The sequence below is a fragment of the Aethalodelphis obliquidens genome, unplaced genomic scaffold (assembly GCF_003676395.1).
Source record: "Aethalodelphis obliquidens isolate GAN/ISIS:26980383/991018 unplaced genomic scaffold, ASM367639v1 scaffold55, whole genome shotgun sequence".
NCBI classification, from domain to species: Eukaryota; Metazoa; Chordata; class Mammalia; order Artiodactyla; family Delphinidae; genus Aethalodelphis; species Aethalodelphis obliquidens.
Window position 1 is genome coordinate 7,038,386 of NW_020837999.1, and position 22,015 is coordinate 7,060,400.

Here is a 22,015-nt window from a genome sequence, read left to right on the forward strand (position 1 = left end):
GGAGTCAACCAATCAGAACAGAGGGAGTGCCGCCATCTTTACTACGGGCGGAAGTTTGAAGGACCGCTGAGCACCGGTAGAAAAGCGCGGAAGATGAACACCCCGCGATTAGGAAAGTAGACTTTAATGGTTAGAGCGCTCCCGTGCCCTCAGTTAAAATGGCAACCTTAGTTGCTTCACTGACTTGGAATCAGCGCCATGGAGGCGTCCAGCGTCCTGCCGCAGAGCGAGTCGGGAAACGATTTTAAACTGAGGAGGCGGCTGAACGCAAAGTTGCTGCTTCTCAACGGCGGGATTTTTGGAACCGGCGTTGGCCCCTGAGGCCTCAGGTGGAGAGGGGCGCGTTGGGACACACTGTCCCTTGCCCTTTCCCTCCGTGGGCTGAAGCAGACTCCGCAGGAGCGAGGGTCGCGGAGCTGGGTGGCTGAGTCAGCGGAAATGTCCTTCCCGGCGTGAAGTGTCGGGCTCGGCTGGCGCCTGCGGGAGCGGAGGTCTCCTTACTGGGCCCGTTTGCGTCCGTCGTGAACCCAGCTGTGGTGGAGCGAGAGGGAATTTGGGAGCGCCAGGGTTTCCTCCGGACTTAACCCTTCGCTGTCATTTTGGCGGCTGTTTTACTTCAGGGGATTTCAGTTTCGACGTAGTTTTGGATCCAGACTTGAAGAATGATTCGTGAAGGGAATGGTTGACAGCGTCATCACGGCATTTTATTGGTAAGATTCTTTGTTATTGGTCCAGGCGTGGCAGTAAACTTTGTGTTTTGCCCTGCTGTGTGGTCGTTATCTTTACAATACTTGGGGGTTCAGATGTGTTTCACACGACCTGCTTAGCATTGGCGTTAGGTGACGATGTACAAAAGTGATTTAAGTCAGGGTCCCTTCCTTCACGGACTTAGCACAAGAAAAACAACTGAGTTGTAATTGTGTGTTCTGAACTGCAAGTGCAAGAGGATTTGGCCGGAGAGCTAGCTCTGTGGATACTTGGAAGTTTCTCCTGAGGAGATGAAACTTGAAGGGTAGATTGGATTTGGCCAGACAAATGGGTGTAGAGAAGTAGTCTTAATTGGCAATAGGTTGAATAAAGAAGTCCGGGAGCAGAGGCAAACATGACAGGCATGAAGAGCAGGAGGGTGATGAGCAGCCTAGGGCAAGGGGGCATGTTTGGGTGTAGGGCAGTGGCTCTTAACCGTTTAAAGAATCATCTCCTGGACCTTTCTTCACCCCCTTCTCCCACCAAATACACACGCATACACCATTTTGCATCCAACCTTAGAGGGCTTTTAGATTTAGGAAAGACCCTTTGTCCATGGATCGTGGGGTAAGAACTGAAGTAGTAGAAAATGAACCTGGATAGGATCAGATAATATGATCTCGTGCCTTGAAACCCAGGCAGAGAAGTTTTGGCTTCATTTATTTAGAAGATGTGTGGGAATTGTTATGGGATCTCAAGCAAGGTAATGACAAGATAAAAGTGGTGTCTGTGGAGAAACTAGTCATGGATTTGGGGAAAGGGGTTAAGACTGGAATAAGAGAAGTGGCTATAATTAAGAATGCAAGTGAAGGCCAAATCTGAGAGGGCTAGTATGTATGCTTTTAAGAAATATGTCAGAATTTGATGCTAATTCGGATGTAAACGTGAAGTTGAGGGAAGAGTAAAAGATGACTAAGGAGTATTTTAAGGGGCAGGAAGGAAAATGAGAAGGAAGAGTGGAATTATTATTGAGAAACAGGGTAGTTGGAAAGGAAAGATTGATTGTAAAATAATGTTTAGCTTTGAACTTAATGAGTTTGAGTACAAAAAAGTTTAATGTTTTACAGGAAATTGGAAATGCAGGTGCAAAGGTCTGAAAATAGAGATTTAGGAGTCATATGTAGAATGAATGTTATATGGAGAATGAGTGATTTCAGAGTCTGGGGAGACACGCACTGTTGGGACTGGAGGAAGGATAGGAATCAGCAAATGAATCAGAAAGAACCATAAGAAACAAGGAGGAGAAATAATTGAGTGTCTGAAAAAAAGCAAGGTAACAAAGTTTAGAGGACTAAGGATGAGCAAACTTGATGAATCAAGTATTTGGCCATGGTTTTCACAAAAATATTATTGGTAATCTTCAAAAGTGCCATGTCTTTATAGTGATGGATTCATAAGAGAGGTTGCTGAAGATTTCCAAAAAAATATTTATTAGTAAGTGAAGGCAATAGTTGTATACCATATTTCCAGGAAATTGGTCTCAAAACGAATGAGACGAGTAGGATTTAAACAAAACGTTTTTAGTGTTAGGAATACAAGAATATGCATGGCAGTGGAAGAAAAGTATCCTGTGCAGTAGAGATTAGAGATGATAGAGGTTTGAAATAAACATGGGAGATGGTGCCCAAGGGAAATGTAAAGGGACATGGAGATCAAGAATATTGGTTGATGGATTGGCTTTAGAAAGCAAGTAAGAGGACCTTTTTTCCTTACAGTTGGAAGGAAGAATATTGGGGCAGTAAAATATTAAGTCAGGCTATATTTTTAACCTCTTAATTATCTGGCAGGGCAAAATTGTACATTATTGAGTATGGAGTGAGAAAGTAAAATAGGTATAAACCATTTTCTAATCTTTAATGCATGGATTGGGCTATTTCACATTACTGCAGTATTAAATTACTCAAGGGAAATGTTTTCTCAATACCAGTCCTTTCAGAGCTAGTAGTCTTTCTCTCACCTAGATAGACTTTAAAATCCTTTTGGAATTCATAGAATTTCTCTTTTAAGTAGTCAAACTTAGTAGGGCTTATTTTGCCTTGAAATTGATCCCTATTGAAAGGCAGTGTGCAAGAAGGAGGTAAGAGCACCCACTTTGGTGTTAGACTGTCTCGGTTCAAATTCTGGCTCTGGCATTTTTAGCTGTATGACTTTGGCAAGTTATTTAATTTCTTTATCTTCCTATCTGTCAACTGGGAATATAATAACCGACCTCATACAGTTGTTTGAGGATTAAATGAGACAATATTTGTTAAAGGGCTTAGAAAGTTACCTGGCACATGATGAATACTCAATAAATGTTAGCAATTATTCCAAATAACAGATTTGAAAGAAACATTCAATGTAGATGGGACTGATTAAAATTCCATTTTGAATACACAATTCTGTATGCATTTAAAGGCAGACTGCTTTAGAGTAGCTGCTATTTAAGTTGTATGGTATATGATCTTTCTCTGGGCATTATCTGAGTTTTGAGAACTATATATTTAATTTATGGAGTTTTGTGCAAGGTATAGAGTGTGTCATACTTTGACATGATGAAATTTAAATATAGGGCTTCCCTGGTGGCGCAGTGGTTGAGAATCTGCCTGCCAATGCACGGGACACGGGTTCGAGCCCTGGTCTGGGAAGATCCCACGTGCCGCGGAGCAACTGGGCCCGTGAGCCACAACTACTGAGCCTGCGCGTCTGGAGCCCGTGCTGAGCAACAAGAGAGGGCGCGATAGTGAGAGGCCTCTCACTAAATAAATAAATAAATATATATATATATATATATATATATATATAAATTTAAATATAATGATAAATAAAGCTCTTCACTTGTGAAAAAAATTTTTTTTAATTAATTTATTATGGCTGTGTTGGGTCTCCGTTTCTGTGCGAGGACTTTCTCCAGTTGTGGCAAGCGGAGGCCACTCTTCATCGCGGTGCGCGGGCCTCTCACTGTCGCGGCCTCTCTTGTTGCTCAGCACGGGCTCCAGACGCGCAGGCTCAGTAGTTGTGGCTCACGGGCCCAGTTGCTCCGTGGCATGTGGGATCTTCCCAGACCAGGGTTAGAACCCGTGTCCCGTGCATTGGCAGGCAGATTCTCAACCACTGCGCCACCAGGGAAGCCCTGAAAAAAATTTTTGAAAGGGTAACTGTGCCACTTCTTGGGAGTAATTTTTATAACTTTTAAATCATAATTCCTTTCAATTTTGGAGTTCCATGAAATACTTCTGTTCAATTAAACCAATACTTGCTTAACAATTAAACAGCATTCAGTATTATACTAGGGTAATTATACAAGAGAAATACAAAGAGCATGATTTCAGTCAAAGTAGTTTTTCTGGGAAGAGAAGAAGTGCACACCAAAAAAATAGTACAAGTAGATGAATTCGGGCCAAAATGAGTGATTGAAGAGAGCTGTGTGGGCTGGTGTATTATTAATCTCCAAAGATTTTGTAGAATATTCTCGAGGGATTTTGTTAGACTCATTTAGAGGGCTTTTGGGCTTTTTCAGAATATTTACCCCTGAGGATCTCATTCTGTACACACACACACACACACACACACACACACACACACACACACACACACCCCTTCCCAGAATGAGCCACTGATACAGACAGAAGTGTGTAACATGGGTATTCTGGGGGGAAAAAGGTTAACAAAACCCTACTATTTGAAAAGGGATCAAATTCACACATGGTTTTAATGGAGGTGGAATGGAAAAAGAACACTTGAGGTAGGGAATATGATAAGCAAACACATGAAGACAAGGATGTGTTTATGTCTAGGATAAGTAGGATAAGGACAAGCTGAATTATGAGTTGTGAATGCCCAGTAGAAGAGTAGAATTTATCTCATCACTGAAAAGTTTTTTGCACAGGTGACTAATAATAAAGTACCATTTCTGAAAAATGGATTACCCTCAGATACGGAACGTTTAGTTGTGGTAATAAGACCTGGCTAAGGAAGTAGCTTTGGGAATGGATGGAGAGACTGAGGAAGGAAAAATTCAAAAGAATGTGCTTAATGATTGTATGTTAAAAAATGAAAGTGGGAGACTACTTAAATACGTTTAAATTAACTTAGAAAATTGACAGGAATTTGAAAATGGACCAGCTAGCTTTTGGAAGGAGGACAGAAGGAGTTGAATTTAGTTTTGAACATAACTGTGTTTGAGCTATCTGTAAGATGTTCATAAAAATAGCCTATAGCCAATGAGAAATATAGGATTTGATTAAAAAGTCAAAATGGGGCAGGGAGTAGGAGGGAGAGAGAAAGAATTCCTTTATAGTAGATAGAGGAATCAGTGAAACTATGAGCATGAATTAACTTTTTACTATTTAGAATTCTGGTTTTATTTCTTTTCATGTAGACCATGGATTCTTATGATGCACCAGAATCGACTCCTAGACAGTGTGCATCCTCAAGGCTTAAAGATTACTTTATAGGTGCCACCCCTCTGCAAAAACGATTAGAATCAGTCAGGAAGCAGACTTCATTTATCCCGACTCCACCTCGAAGGAAAATTCCCCAGTGTTCACAACTTCAGGTATGCTCTTTGTGTTCCTTTGTGTTACTAATAATTGAGAATGCCTGTGAATGAAACATTTCAATTGTTGTTACTATTTATAGTATTTTTAGTATATTCTTACTCCCTGTGGTAATAAAATAAATGAGAAACAGCTATAACAATTATTCACACTATCAGTACCATATGTTTTTTAACCTCTTTTTTTTTTTAATTCTTTCTCTTTATTTCCTAGTTTTCAAAATAATGCTAGGGGTTGCTTTCTTAGCATTCTCCAATGGTGACAAAGTTTTTGTTTTTTTGGTTGATTTTTTTTTAACTTTTTATTTTATATTGGAGTATAGCCGATTAACAATGTTGTGATTGTTTCAGGCTGCCACATAACATTGAGCAGAGTTCCCTGTGCTATACAGTAGGTCCTTGTTGGTTATCCATTTTAAATATAGCAGTGTGTACATGTCGATCCCAAACTCCCTAACTATCCCTTCCTCCCTGGTAACCATAAGTTCCTTCTCTTAAGTCTGTGAGTCTGTTTCTGTTTTGTAAATAAGTTCATTTGTATCATTTCTTTTTAGATTCCGCATATAAGGGATATCGTATTTCTCTTTCTCTGACTTCATTTAGTATGACATCCTCTAGTTCCGTCCTTAACCTCCTTTAATTTGGGACGTTTCCACAATATTTCTTTGTCTTTTATAACATTGACATTTTTGAAGAATATGTTTCCTCCTCTTCCCTTTTTAAATAGAATATTCCTCATTTTGTATTTGTCTGATGTTTTCTCAAGATTAGATTGAAATTATGTATTGCTGGCTGGAATACTGTATAGGTCGTGTTGTATCCTTTTGGGAAATAACATCTGGTAGCACATAGGTGATGTTAATTTTGATCATCTTGTCAACGTGTTGCCCAATAATTACTGCTTTATTCCCCCCTGCAACTAATAAGCGGTCTGTGGGGAGACACTTTAAGATAATGCAAATGTCCTGTGCCTCATCAAAATTTTGCCTCACACTTAACATCCTTCATCCATTGATACTTTTTGCCTAATCCCATCTTTATGGTGATGGTCGAAAAATAATAATTTTCCATCTCTATTTGCTCCATATTTACCAACCAGCCTTTGGCATTCTATTTTAGGCCCTTCTCATTTCTATTCCATTTATTTATCTATTTATCAGTACAGATTCATGAATTCCTGTTTTAAAAATTTTTCTAATTACTTACTAAATTATTTTCATGTTTATATTGTTCTGGATTTGTCTGGTGGCAACATGCTCTGTTTTGATCATTCATAAAAAAACCCTGTGTATTAACATTAGTAATTTGTAATTTTACTGAACTATGAAATAAAGCCCCAGTTAATACAAGTTTTTTTGTTGTTTTATAAATTTATTTAATTATTTATTTATGGCAGCGTTGGGTCTTTGTTGTTGTGCGAGGGCTTTCTCTAGTTGCAGAGAGTGGGGACTACTCTTCCTTTTGCGGAGCACGGGCTCTAGGCGCATGGGCTTCAGTAGTTGTGGCTCCAGGGCTCTAGGCACTCGGGCTTCAGTAGTTGTGGCTCGAGGGCTCTAGAGCACAGGCTCAGTAGTTGTGGTGCACGGGATTAGTTGCTTCACGGCAAGTGGGATCTTCCCAGACCAGGGCTTGAACCTGTGTCCCCTGCATTGGCAGGTGGATTCTTAACCATTGCACCACTAGGGAAGTGCCGTCAATACAAGTTTGATGGATGCTTTTGAGTCACTTAGCAAGGAACCTGGCTGATCAGTCACCTACACCTTCCTTTTAACTTTTTCTTGTCTGTGTTGTGGGTCTAGTATCTTTTGGCGTATGAGAAAAGTTTTGCTTTTTTGTGAAAACTTCTTTAAAGAAAAATTACTAGGGCTTCCCTGGTGGTGCAGTGGTTAAGAATCCGCCTGCCAATGCAGGGGACACGGGTTCAAGCCCTGGTCCGGGAAGATCCCACATGCCGCGGAGCAACTAAGCCCGTGCGCCACAACTATGGAGCCTGAGCTCAAGAGCCTGCGAGCCACAACTACTGAAGCCCATACGCCTAGAGCCTGCGCTCAGCAACAAGAGAAGCCACTGCAATGGGAAGCCCGCACACCACAACGAAGAGTAGCCCCCACTCACCCCAACTAGAGAAAGCCCGCGTGCAGCAACAAAGACCCAACACAGCTGAAAATAAAATGTAAATAAAATAAATAATTTAAAAAAAAAAAAGAAAAATTACTAGTCCTGGTAATGAAAGTTATGGTTCTTAACCAGAAAACAGAGATTGTATATAAATTAAAGACTGGAAAAATAAAAAAACAAACATTGCAACAGTAAAAAAAAAAAAAAAAAGACTGAAATGTCCAGTTCAGTGTTTCCTTTTCTCTATGATACAAATAATTTTGCCAGATCTTTTTTTTCTTGGCCGTACCACACGTCCTAAGGGATCTTAGTTCCCAACCAGGGACTGAACCTGGGCACTGGCAGTGAAAGCGCCAAGTCCTAACCATTGGCCCCCCCTTTTTTTCCCCCCAAATCTTTTGATAGTAATAAAAAAAGTTTACAACTTTTCCATGAGTACTCTAGTCAGAACAAATATTTTTGTCAAGTGGACAACTGTGGTGAAAGTTCCAAAAGATATTTGGGACTGTGGAAGTATGGATTCTGTAGAAAAGTTCAATTCAGGATAAAACTAGGAGCTTATGTGGGGGTGTATGTGAAGACCCTCAGTACTGCCATAGTGCCAATACAAATGAAGTGTTTTGTTTTTAGTGGTCCCTGTGATTCCAATAGAGCCTAGCCACAATACTCCCATGTATCTTTTTATTTAATCTACTGAATTAGAGTGATGGAGTGAATTTACTGCCAAACAATTTTAGAAATTACTTAATTAAAACCAATGAAATTAGATGCTCCAGTGGTGACTATTTTTAAACTCTATAATTTGAAGTTTCTAAAAGTATGTAACTGTTCATCCAATAAATATTTATTAAACAGCTGTTCTAGATGACATTGTTCTAGGTGCTAGAGATACAGTAGTGAATAAAATAGGCAGAATTCCTGTTCTCATCAAACTCATACTCTAGTAGTGAAGACAGTAAAAATCAGGCAAGTACCTAATGTCAGGTAGTAATAAGTGCTGTGAAAAAAATAAAGCATGTTAAGGAGATATAGAGTGACAAAGCTGGAATGGGTGCAGGTGCTACTTTAGATAGGGTGGCCTCTTGAGTGACATTTGGGCAGAGACCTGAATGAAGGAAAGGAACATGCCATGTGAACACCCTGGGAAGAACATTCCAAAGGGAAATTACAGCAGATGCAAAGATCAGGTACCCAGTAATGGCTTTGTTTTAAATATTTAAGATACTGTGATTAAGTTCTTAGTTACTCATGTTTCCTAATTCTTAAACTTCCTTTGTCTTGATTTTTTTTAGGAAGATGTTGATCCTCAAAAGTTTGCATTCCTTCTGCATAAACAATGGACTTTATATAGTTTAACTCCCTTATATAAATTCTCCTATACTAATTTCAAAGAGTATTCTAAACTTCTGAATGCATTTATTGCTGCTGAAAAGCAAAAAGGACTTGCTGTGGAAGTGGGAGACGACTTCAACATCAAAGTGATTTTCTCTACTCTCCTGGGAATGAAAGGAACACAGAGAGACCCTGAAGCATTTCTTGTCCAGGTATATCATATAAGCAGTACTTGCTTCCTAGGAGAAAAGAATGTGCGTTGTCTTGGTTTAGAAATTGTGATGTTTTCTTACTGTTTTTAAAATTCTTAAGCTTGTGATTTATAACCTATTTTATGTCTTGTTTGACCAAATTATAGTAATTAGATATGACCAACTTAAAAAAAAGTTTTTTTCCTTTTACAATATAATTATGTTTATTTTAGAAAACTTAGAAAATACATAAAAGTACAAAGAAAGGGAGAAGTTTGAGCTGCAAAGAAGTTGGGATTCTTCTCCTGGAGCTGAGTAAAACCTACCCCTATCTAGGGCTCCTTCCTTCTTTCCTTCCCTCCTTCTTTCCTTCCTTCCTTCTTTCCTCCCTTCCTTCCTTTCTTCCTTCCTTCTTTCCTTTTGAGGTTCTTGGCAGGCGAACCTCTGCTCTTTGTGGGCCCACAGATCTTCTACTTACACAACCCCAAAGACTTGTAGGCTTGAGGAAGTGAGGCTCCATCTGTTTGTGGAAATTTCTCTCAGTAAACTAGTGCATGGTGATGACTCCAGAGTTTCATCCATAGTCAATATAATGGAAAATTCTAAGACTTATGACTCTTTTCAACATGAACTTCAGGATTATATTAGAAAGCAAAGAGCCAGAGGATTACAACCAGAGGTTTGCTTTAGAAAGGGGACAGAAGACTCTGTGTACAGAGAAAAGGACCACACTGCACCCAGACCTCCAATGCTGGAGCAGAGATTCCCCTTCAGGAGGCCCCACAAGTCCCCCAGTTCCTACGAAAGGCCGAAAACAGTGGAAAGCCACTTAACCCACACTGTCCAATATTCATCACTTCCGACAAAGACTGGAACCTGTAAATCACTGTCAGAAAAAACATGACCATTTCTTCAATAACCGGTGGTTTCCAAGCCCACCTGTGCAAGGAATGGCCACTGGCCCCCACACAGCACAACACAGAGAAGAGGCCAGCTGCTTCTCAGAGGACCACACCAGTGTCCATCAGGCAGGAGATCAAGACGGAGGCTGGACGGGAAGGTCCAGGGAGGAGGAGGACATGGCAATGAGAAGCAGGTATCGTGGAAGAGGACGCACCACAGGGATGAAGAGGATGAAGATTCCCACAAAGAGAACAGGAGGAAGGCCAAAGTGGCGCCAGGAAGCACAGAGAAGTCCAAGTACAGAAAGAGTACCCATGATTGGGACACCATGAAGGAGGGAAGAAGGTCCAGTAGAGAGAAGAAGCATCCTGGCAAACATAGCACCCAGGAGTGGGACTTGTGGGATGAAACTATCCTCGGTGGTTGTTACTGATGCTGGAGATTTGGGACCTGGATATTAAATGATATGGATCCATTGGAAAGGCTGGATTAAATGGTATTGAAGCAATTCATTAGCCATACTTCAAAGAAAATAAAATTCGATCCCCACCTGTATCAGACTCTGTTCAAATATAAAAACCCAGTTGGTTTAAAGATGTCAATTTAAAACCCAAATAGAAAAGTATTAGAAGTAAATATAGGAAAATTGTTTTCAATCTTGGAATATGAACGGCTTTCCTGAACAAGACGTTTTAGCCAGGGGCCATAAAAGAAGAAAAAATAATACATGTATTTGCAAAAACACTTAAACTCTGCATGTAACAGAAGATTTTGTTGTACATTTTCTTAAAAACAAATAAAAAGCTATGCATTGTGCATATGCATTGAGCAGCTCCAGAAAGATACACGAAACAATGGTAACTGGGCTCTGGGGGCAAGAACTGAGTTGGGGGAGGCGGGTAGACAGAGGTAGCTGATAGACTAACTTTTCAGAGTGTACATTTCTATTTGAATTTTGTACTATATGAGACTACTACCTTTCCAATAAATAAATATTTTAAAGGTTAAAAAAAACAAACAAAAAAACAAAGAAAGTTAAAAACCACAGTTTAACATTTTGGTATACATCTATTTGTCAGTAGACAATCTGAATAGGCCTAGTCCTATTAGAGAAATTGAATCAATAATTAATAACCTTCCAAAACAGAAAGCAACAGATCCAGATGGGTTCACTAGTGAATTCCACCAAACGTTTAGGGAGGAAATTACACCAATTCTCTACAATTTCTTTCAGAGATAGAAGCAGAGGGAATACTTCCTAATTCATCCTATGAGCCCAGTATTACCCTAATACCAAAACTAGACAAAGACATTATAAGAAAATTACAGACTCCATCATGAATCTAGATATATCTATTTGGCTGTCTGTATCTGTTAAAATTGTGATCATATTGCCCATACTTGTGCATTATGGCTTTTTTTTTTTTTTTTACTAATAATCAGTGCTGTAGATAGTTACTCATGTCATTTTGAGTAACTAAATGTAAATGTAAATTTTACGTTTTTGTAAATTTATCTGTATAATTCTATGGTTTTTAGTGGGATTAAAATCCTAGAAGTAGAATTTTAGCAAAGAAGTAACATTGTTACATATTGTGATATATCATACCAAGTTACTCTCAGAAATGTAACATTTTACATTCCTTACTATATGTAGTATATAAAAGTAATATGACTGTCCTTCTATTAAGAAACCAGATTTATTTTATTATTTATGCCTGTTCCTTCTGTTTCTGCTAAATTAACTCATTTTAGTCATTGATAAGTTAAATGCTGAAACAGTTGAAATTTTGTTTAGTTGTATAGATCAGGGGTTAGCAAACTATGGCCTGCTGCTTGGCTTTGTAAACAACGTTTTTTTGGAATAGAGCCCCTTTCATTTGTTTACATATCGTCTATGGCTGTTTTTGTATTACAACAGCAGAGTTGTAGTTGCTACAGAGACTACATGGCTTGCAAAGCCTAAAATATTTACTATCTGGCCTTCTGCAGAAAAGGTTTGCTGACCCCTGGTATAGATCATAGTATTGGCAAGGATCTCAGGATTACTGGGATTAGGTTCAGCTGCATATAACAGAAAGTCTAAATAACAGTGACAATAGAGGTTTACTTGTCTTCCAAAAAAGTGTCCAGAGGTAAGCTTTTCCAGGCTGGTAAATGCTTCATGAAATTATTAATAATCTAAGCTCCTTCTGTCCTCTCTATCATCCTTGGTGCATGGCTTCCCTCCTATGGTCACACTATAATCTAAATTGGCTCCTGGAGCTCTAAATACTATATGTAAGTTCAAGGCAAGTAGTAGGAGGAAGATGGGAAAGTCAGACAGGATGCCTGCCGCTGAGTAAACCTTTAACGAGACTTGCTGACACCCAACAGATACTTCTCTTTATATCCCAGATGGAAGGAAGACTAGAAAAAAGTTTTAGTGGGTACTTTGCCACCTCAAGTGAAAGCACTGTTTTACTGTGGAAGGAAAAATAGATACTGGGTAGATAATTAGCAGTCTCTGTCAAGTTGAAGCAGTTGATGCCCAAAGAAGTTACATGGTTTGCATGTCATCAGGCAAGCAAATATTCTTGTGAGGAATAGAAATAACCTCTTGAATTCCTAGTATAGTGTCCTAATAGTTTTCTAATTAAATCTCATTTCTTGCCAGGGTTACAGGACTTATAGGTTATAAAAACGTGATAGACATAATACCTCTGGCTTTAAGGTATTTGAAAGTCTCATAACTTCTTGAACAAGGAGAAAAATGGCAAAAATAATTGTTCAAATGATCATCTCTAAAGGGATATAATATAGGGCTGTGATCTTCACCTTGTCCTGGTCAAACTTTAATTAAAACTTCTATTAATATCTGGAAGGTATGTTTGTTATATAATTTACAAATTTAAAGTTTGAGGGGTTAAGTCAATCTGCTAGAAAATATAATCAAGATTCTAAAAGATCTGAATGGATTGACACAGTGGGCCAAATTGAAAGAGATTAATATTTTAATAGGAATAAGTTTACTGCCTCATTGTAAGTTGGGGGGGGATTTACCTATTAATAGCAAAAATGAGTATGTAGGGTTAATTTATGTAAAGCTGTCAACTAAACCAGAAAACTACTGTTAAGATTATATTAGTAGGAGTATAATCTAGGTTAAAGGTGGTGACAGTCCTGTAATCAGACCTTTTTGAAGTAATTATGTTCACTTATGAATGACTCCTTTGCCAAAGAATTTCAGAGAAGAGTGTCCAGATAGTGTGAGCACTTGAATGTATGTCATAGAAGGAATGGTTGAAGAAACTGGAGATGTTGACCGTAGCAGTATATATGATAAGGATAATCAAATATTTGAAGGGCTTTTTATGTAGAAGAGAGATTAGATTAGATTTCATCTACATGCACGTAAGGAAGAAAGTAGGACCAGTGGTTGGAAACTGTAGGGCCTAACATATGAAAGAACATTTTAAGTGGATAGACAGAGCTCCCTTAGGAAATAGTGACGTCTTCCTCAGTGGAATAATTCAAGCACGTTGGATTCGGCGACCTTTTACAGTCCCTTCTAAAGTTTTTTTTAAAAAATTATTTATTTATTTTTGGCTGCGTTGGGTCTTTGTTGCTGCGCGTGGGCTTTCTCTAGTTTTGGTGAGCGGGGGCTACCCTTCGTCGCGGTGCACAGGCTTCGCATTGCAGTGGCTTCTCTTGTTGCAGAGCTCTGGCTCTAGGCGCACGGGCTTCAGTAGTTGTGGCTTGTGGGCTCTAGAGTGCAGGCTCAGTAGTTTTGGCGCATGGGCTTAGTTGTTCCATAGCATGTGGGATCTTCCCGGATCAGCGCTCGAACCCATGTTCCCTGCATTGGCAGGCAGATTCTTAACCACTGCGCCACCAGGGAAGTCCCCTTCTAAAGTTGAGATTTTTGTTTTCCAGTTTTTTAAAGTCTTTGTTGAATTTGTTTTATGTTTTGGGTTTTTTGGCCAGGAGGCATGTGGGATCTTAGCTCCCTGACCAGGGATCAAACCTGCACCCCCTGCATTGGAAGACGAAGTTAAAGTTGAGATTTTCAGACTTTGTTTTTTCAGGGTACTGTACCTGGTTATACCATATTGGCACCCCTTTTTGCATTTTGGTTGCACCAAGGTCTTGCCATATACCATGTCTGTCCTAATAAAGAGTATTAGGAGAAAGGTCAGTTAACTTGATACACCCTAATAATGATCAGGGAGACTATTACCTCTGTGGTTTTTGGCAGGTAATACTACATATCTTCTTATTTTTAAATGTACTAATTAATGCTGAGAAGATGCACTTTAGGAGTAGATGTACTTTCGAATTTAATGAACCCGTTTGATTTTTCTTCATAGATTCTGTCAAAATCTCAATTGCCATCTGAGCACAGAGAAGGTAAAGTGTTGTGGACTGGTTGGTTCTGCTGTATATTTGGAGACAGTCTTCTGGAGACTGTTTCAGAAGATTTCACCTGTCTACCCTTATTCCTTGCAAATGGTGCAGAGACTAATACAGCCATAATTGGAACCTGGTTTCAGAAAACTTTTGACTGTTATTTCCGTCCCTTAGCAATCAATGCGTTTAATCTTTCTTGGATGGCTGCTATGTGGACTGCATGCAAAATGGACCATTATATGGCTACTACTGAATTTCTTTGGTCTGTACCCTGTAGCCCTCAAAGTCTGGATATTTCTTATGCCATACATCCAGAAGATGCAAAAGCTTTGTGGGACAGTGTTCACAAAACACCTGGGGAAGTTACCCAGGAGGAAGTTGACTTATTCATGGACTGCCTGTATTCACATTTCCATAGACATTTCAAAATTCATTTATCAGCCACAAGATTGGTTCGTGTTTCAACATCTGTAGCTTCAGCACATACTGATGGAAAAATAAAGGTTAGTTGGAGCAAATCTAGTTAAGTAATTTTTCCTTATTGTTGCATAGTTTTCAAAATGTATGGCAATTGTATTTTCCACATTGACGAAACACTTTGGGATGTCTGCCAATTGATGACAGTAGAGAGATTTTATTTTATGCTTTATAAATGGTTTACTAAAAAGTCTTAAGCCTTCTATATGCAGCTTTATAGTGGAAGGATACTATACACTGTGTGCCCATAGACTTTGGTAATAATATGACTTATTCTGTAGTAACTTTGAAATTTTCAGAATTTTCTTGTCAATTTTGAAATAATTATCAGAGTAACAGGATTTTGTGTGTTAGATAAGAAACTTATAGTAGAAACACAGAACTAAAATATCATCTTTATATTTTAGGCTTTTCTATCCCTACTGGGAAAGAAATAATAGAGACATTGTTTTAGTGTATATGAAGGCCTTATTAGAGAACGTATCAGAAATAAACTGAGAAAAAAAAAAAGAAAAAAACTGAGAGTAGGCACCTAAATATATTTAAGTGTATTATATTAATATATTTAAAATATATTAAAATACAGCCACAATAAACACTCGTGAATATTGGTCTTGTCACTGTGCTAGGAGTTTAACATACTTTAACTCTAATCTTTAGAGCAACCCTATAGTTAGGTGTTTCTATCTACATTTATTTTATTTTTAAAACAAGGAAGCTGAAGCCAAGATAGGTTTAAGTGACACATGCAAGATAGCTTAGTAAGAGGAAGAGTCAAGATTTAAACACTTAATCTCTTAGGTTCCAAGAAGTTCATACTCTATCTTATAAGCACTACTTTAATGCTTTTCAGACTGGAGGTCACAATGCAGCAGTAGGTTAGGAAGTAATTTGATGAGAAGAAACCAGCTTTAAAAAACAAAAGAAAAATAGAGTGGAAAATATAAAAATGAGAATATATAACATATACTAAGGGTATACATTTGCTTGTACTGGGTCATGATGTTAAATTTATTTCTTACTATGGTTCACAGTAATAAATTTGAAATATTATATACTATTCCATCTTACTTTGACATTATAAAGAAATAAATTTACATTTTAGCACCTCAATTCAATTTCATGAAGTCCTTATATTTTAAAATTTTATTTCCATATTCTCACATTCTATTAATAAACTACATTTTAAAACTATTTTATATAATTGTTCTTATCCATCTATGAATGTAAGGGTGGCCCTGTTTTATCTGGCCTATTCTAAGGGCCTCTCGTAAGGATCTAAGACAGTAACTGTGGCTCCTAGGTTTAAATAATGCCATGATGAAGCTAACATTTATCAAGCACTAACTGTGCCAAGCATTATTAACCATTTACACATATTGTCCCATTTAGTTTTCACAACAACCTATTTGCATAGGTTGTAAAGAGGAAATTGTGGCACAGAGGATAAGTAGGCTCCTTCAAGATCACACAGCTAATAAGTGGAGTTGGAATTTAAACCCAGTCATCTGACTCAAAAGCTTATGCTTTTAACTGCAACACTGTACTGCCTCTCAAAAGTTTGAAATTAATGTATTAACCAGGTTTCTGCCTCTGCTTAGTTTCTACAAGACACTTTGGCATCATATATCCCTTTGAGAAGAAGGAAGGTATGGAACTCTTTCTAGAAAATGTAGATACTCAATTTGCATATAAGTCTAAGGGGTTCGTAGATACTCCTTCCTCCTTCTCTTTAGGCAGATATCTTACCCATGGAAGCCAGGATAAATAAGAACCCTAGTCTAATTCCATCTAAGCACCATTGACTAATAGTTGTAAATTTATTAAAGTCAGTCATCTTTATTAAGTAAAGTCTATTTGACTTAGAACAGCAATGGTTTGGGTTTATATTCATAGCTTAGCTTGTAGATATGGAATTTAAAATAAGCCTGGAATATTTATCAAATATCAAACTGCTTTGCTATAAGTAATTGTATTTTAATTTTAAATGTCTTTTTTTTTTTTTTTCAGATTTTGTGTCATAAATACCTTATTGGAGTGTTGGCATATTTGACAGAACTGGCAATTTTTCAAATTGAGTGAGGCCTTGTGGGGACTATAAGTTATGGATTATATACCTTTTTCTCATTGACTATCTGCCTAATTGCTATGCTGAGGGGGACTGCAGGAGAAATGGGCATCTGTACATCTGTTTTCCTCACAGTGCCTTGGAGTTACCCAGATGAAAGCCAAGAAGGATCTAGAAGAACAAAGAAGGTGGTAGTGGATGAACCACAGCCAGGTGCTCGTGTAATATAGTCCTGGTCATCTGGGATGCCAGTCTGTAGAATATGCCGAGTTATTAATTTGTTGGCCATCTTTCTAAAAATATATATAATGTTTTATTATGTGAAAATTTTTAGGATTCAAATGAGATACCTCTAATATTGAATATTTCTGATTTGCATCTTTAAAACCTTTAATCCCTAATTTTAAGCATTTTAGACTTGTAGTCAGAGAGAATTTCTATGTTCTATAGACATTTTCCTAGCATCATTTTGCTGTAGAGAACCAGCAATCAAAATCCTCCCCAAAGGAAACTAAAGTTACTATACATTTTTTAAGCCACTAATATGCTTCTGTTTTTAATGCTGTTTAATTCTTATTGCAGTATTGAATTAAATATTCACTTTTAAAAGGAAGCCTTGTGTTTATCAGTGTTTTGGTGACAGATCTTTAATAAATATCTCAGGAATGGGAAGTCATAGGCTTTTTCTCTAGCACAAAGGTTACTCAACAACTGTATGGAATCATACAAATCATAGAGTTGAAAGGCAGCTGTGAATCTTTTTTGAGGGCAGGAATTATATTATGTAATTTTCATGTCCCTAATTTTGTTTTAGCACAGTGCTTGCTAAATATCTGTAGATTAAGTGAATTAATTTTAACCAACTCTTACATTTTTGCAGGTGAAAACTACAAAATTGCACAACTTAGATGTGCACAAGATGTTATATCTAAAACTCTTCTTTTTACTCACCGAGCAGAGGAAGATTTTGTTTTACTTTAGAAACAATGTTTTTTAAAATCTTCTTTGAAAGAAAATAACTATAATAGGCTGTGATTCAAAAACAAGGACTAACTTCTGGAATGGGGTATTATTTCACATATACTAGGCACAGCAGAAGTAGTGAAAAAAGCATGGGCTTTGGAATCAGCCATTGGAATGGACATTCATTGTCCTTTGGAATCAGACATTCATTCATTCAACTAAAATTAAGCTCCCACTGTCTACTCAGAATTGTATTGGGTAAAAAGAGATATAGTAGTGAAGATAAAAAAGATCCTTGTCTTGTGGAAATTATATTCTAGTAGAGGAAGGCAAAAGATAAATAATTTCAGATGGAGATAAATGCTATAAATAAGGCAGTGCAGTATGAAAAAGGGTGACTGGGATAGTGCCTACTTTATATACAGTTGTCAAAGAAGGTCTCTTTGAGGAAGTGACATTTGAGCTGAGTCCTGAATGATGAGAGGGAACCAGCTGTTTGAAGATCTGAGGAAGCATGTGCTAGGCAGGTGAAACTGCAAGAGCAAAGGCCTTGAGATAGGCAAGAGCAAGCTCTTATTTGAAGAGTAAAGGAAGTCTGTGTGGCTGGAGCATGGTAAGGGTGGAGTAGTATGAGATGAAACTAAAGAGATTGTGCAGGGACTTCCCTCATGGTCCAGTGGCTGAGACTCTGTGCTTCCATTGCAGGGTCGTGGGTTCGATCCCTGGTGAGGGAACGAAGATCCCACATGCCATGTGGCCAAAATAATAGTAAGTAAATAAATAAAATTAAATTAAAAAAAAAGACTGTGCAGCAGAGACTTCTTCCATCGTGATAAGTCTCCCAATTTCTGGCTGGGCGTGTGGTTGCCCAGAATAAAGATGACATTTTCTAGCATTTCTCATAGGTAGGTATAGTCATATGACTAAGTTCTGACCCAATGGCATAAAAATGCCAGTGTCATGTAGAGCTTCTAGAAATCTTGTTAATAAACAGTAGGCCTTTACCCCTTGCCCTTATTCTTCTTCCAATTTTGCTGTTTGGAACACATAAAATGACTGGTACTCTAGTTGCTCTTTTAGGTCACTGGGATAAGGGTCAGGTCCTAGGGACAGCAGAGCATGGCCTGGAAGGAGTTTGTGCCCTGAGGACTTCTTGAAGCTGAACTCCAGTGCCAACCGGGATGTTCTTCCTCCAGACTTATGTATCAGAGATGTAAACTTCTATCTTGTTTAAGCTATTGTTACTTTGGTTCTCTTGCTCATAGTCAAACCTAATGCTAACTGATACAGAGAGGAAGAATCCACATCATCTAAGTTTTTACAGGTACTATGAAGAGACTGGATTTTATTCTAAATGCAATGGGGAACCACTGAAGTTTTATGCAGAAGAGTTATATGATCCAATTTGTATCTTACAAGATTTTATAAGATATGATGGAGAATGAGTTGTAGATGGACAAGAGTGGAAAAGGGAAAACAGGTAAAATGTTGTTAGAAATGGTACAACCTCATGGAGAAGTTAGCAATATCTAACAAAATTATGTGTGATTTACCCTTTGACTAGTAATCCCACTTCTGGGATTCTATCCCCAAAATTCACTAGCAAAAATATAAAGTGAAGCAGAAACGAGGCTATTTATTCCAACAGTATTTGTAATAGCAAGACTAAAAACAATCCAAATGCTCATCAGAGAGGGATTGGTTGAATAAATTATGGTATAGCTGCACAGTGAACTACTACTGTGTAATTATAAAAGGGTTTGAGGAAGATATATAATATTGCCATGGAGTTCTCTCTAGGATATATTGTTATGTGAAAGAGCAAGATGAGGATAGAGTGTATAGTATGCTATCTTTTATGGAAGGAATGGGGGTGGAATATGAGTATGTGTGTATATTTCCCTACAAAAACAATGGAAGGATAAACCAAAAACTAGTAAAAGTGATTGCTAATGGAATGATGGGAACCAACTGTGTAGAGGGGACAGGAATGAAAGTTAGGACTCACCTGAATGTTCCTTGTTTATAGTTTGGAACCATATAAGTGTTTTATGTAATTATGAAACAAAATTAGATCAAAAAGAAAAAGCAATCCTTAAAAACTGAAAACAAATGAACCTAACTATATTATGTTCAGACCATAATCACACAAAGAATCGTTTTTAGTATCTCTAAATCCTTGTATTTTGACTGTATATCATCAGTGGGCTATATCCTAGGAAAAGAAGAGCAGCAAAGGAATCTTAAATTGCATTAAGTTATCTTATTTTTAATAATATTGGTATTGTTATTTTACCACTTTTCATAACAGGATAAAATATATGTGACTATAACAATGTTAGAAACCAAGATTTCTAACATTGTAAGAGAAAAATACAATTATAAAATCAAGTAAGTTAAGTAGAAACTCTGTAATATTAACTTTGAATTGGAAATATCGGAATGAACTCATTTATTTTTGAAATGCAAATTTTAATTTTGATGAAGCCCAATCTGTCAAATTTTTCCTTTTGTTTCTTGTACTTTGGGTGTTGTATCTAAGAAATCATTGCTTAGTTCAAGGTCCTGAAGATTTACTCCTGTGTTTTCTTCTAAGCATTTTATAATTTTAGCTCTTAAATTTAGATCTGTAATCCATTTTGAGTTAATTTTTATGTATGGTGTGAGGTAAGCATTCAGATTCATCATTTTGCATACAGATATTCATTTGTTCCAGCATCATTTACTGAAAAGGCTGTCTTTTTCCCATTGAATTGTCTGTTACCGTTCTTAAAAATCAGTGGCCATAGATGTTTGGGTTTATTTCTGGACTCAATTCTATTTCATTGCTCTAAATGTCAGTCCTTACACCAGTACCACACTGTCTTGCTTACTGTAGCTTTGTACTGTGTTTTGAAATCAGGAAGGTGAGTCTTTCAGCTTTGTCCTTTTTTCAAGATTGTTTTGACTCTTCTTGATTTTTTGCATTTTCATAAGAATTTTAGGATCAGTTGGTCAATCTTTGTAAAAAAGCTGGGATTTTGATAGTGATTGCCTTGAATCTGTAGATCAATTTAGAGAGTATTGCCCTCATAATGATATTAAGTCTTCCAATCTATGAATGTGTGATATCTTTCCATTTATTTAAATCTTTCAAAATTTTCTTCAACAATGTTTTATTGTTTTCAGTGTCCAAGTTTTGCACTTTCTTTTGTTAAGTTTATTTCTGAATTGTTTTTTATGCTATTGAGAATGGAATTGTTTCCTTAATTTCATTTTTGGATTGTTTGTTGCTAGTGTATAGAAATATAATTGATTTTGTATATTGCTCTCGTATCCTATGATCTTGCTGAACTTGTTTATTCTAGTAGCTTTTTCAGTGAATGCTGTCAGATATTCTATATATAAGATTCATGCCATTGAAAAAAGACAGTTTTACTTCTTAATTTCAATCTGGATGCCTTTTAGTTCTTTTTCTTGCCAAATTGCCATGGCTAGAATTGCCAGTTCAATGGCTGGTAGAGGTAGTGAGAATGTACAGTCTTATCTTGCACTTGATCTTAGTGGGAAAGTATATTTCACCATTAAATATGCTGTTAGCTGTAGGATTTTCATAGATGTCCTTTATAAGGTTAAAGATGTTCTTTTCTATTCCTAATTTGTTGAAGGTTTTTTTTTTTTTTTGCGGTATGCGGGCTTCTCACTGTTGTGGCCTCTCCCATTGTGGAGCACAGGCTCCGGATGCGCAGGCTCAGTGGCCATGGCTCACGGGCCCAGCCGCTCCGCGGCATGTGGGATCCTCCCGGACCAGGGCACAGATCCACATCCCCTGCACCAGCAGGTGGACTCTCAACCACTGCGCCACCAGGGAAGCCCAGTTGAAGGTTTTTTTTGGTTTTGTTTTTCTTTTCTTTTTTCGCCGCACAGCTTGTGGATTCTTAGTTCCCTGAGCAGGGGTTGAACCCAGGCCCTGGCAGTGAAAGTGTTGAGTCCTAACCACTGGACCGCCAGGGAACTCTCCTGAAGTTTTTTATTATGAATAGATGTTGGATCTTCTTAAATTATTTTTCTGTATCTATTGGGATGATTCATGTTTTTTTTTTTTTTTTACTTAAAGCCACACCTTTCACTTCTGGCTTCTGCACATAAGGAGCTTGGAAGTCGCCACTCTGTCCTAACAGGTAAAGAGATCAACAGATAGAAAAATCAACTATTCTTGGGTCTGTAAGAAAGGGGAGGACACAGAACAAACTGCTGCCTCCATGATTGGAGAGACAAACAGGCCAATATGGGGAATCATGGCTTACAGGA

General features: G+C 37.8%; 1 protein-coding gene across 1 annotated transcript; it reads left to right on the plus strand.

Annotated features, from left to right (window-relative positions):
* The first annotated feature begins 267 nt into the window (after positions 1-267).
* CENPL (centromere protein L) lies at positions 268-20,246 on the plus strand. The gene is made up of 5 exons (XM_027086290.1): positions 268-710; positions 5,108-5,284; positions 8,695-8,946; positions 14,178-14,720; positions 16,705-20,246. The coding sequence occupies exons 2-5, from the start codon at positions 5,111-5,113 to the stop codon at positions 16,774-16,776; spliced, it is 1,041 nt and encodes a 346-aa protein (XP_026942091.1). The 5' UTR covers positions 268-710; positions 5,108-5,110; the 3' UTR covers positions 16,777-20,246.
* The last annotated feature ends 1,769 nt before the right edge of the window (positions 20,247-22,015 follow it).

What these genes read in the sequence shown, in the direction of transcription:
- CENPL (XM_027086290.1), top strand. Translation starts at nt 5,111, where the DNA reads ATGGATTCTTATGATGCACCAGAATCGACTCCTAGACAGTGTGCATCC. An exon ending in CTGAAGCATTTCTTGTCCAG is followed by an intron (nt 8,947 to 14,177) that starts GTATATCATATA and finishes TTTTCTTCATAG; the next exon opens with ATTCTGTCAAAATCTCAATT. An exon ending in ATACTGATGGAAAAATAAAG is followed by an intron (nt 14,721 to 16,704) that starts GTTAGTTGGAGC and finishes TTTTTTTTTCAG; the next exon opens with ATTTTGTGTCATAAATACCT.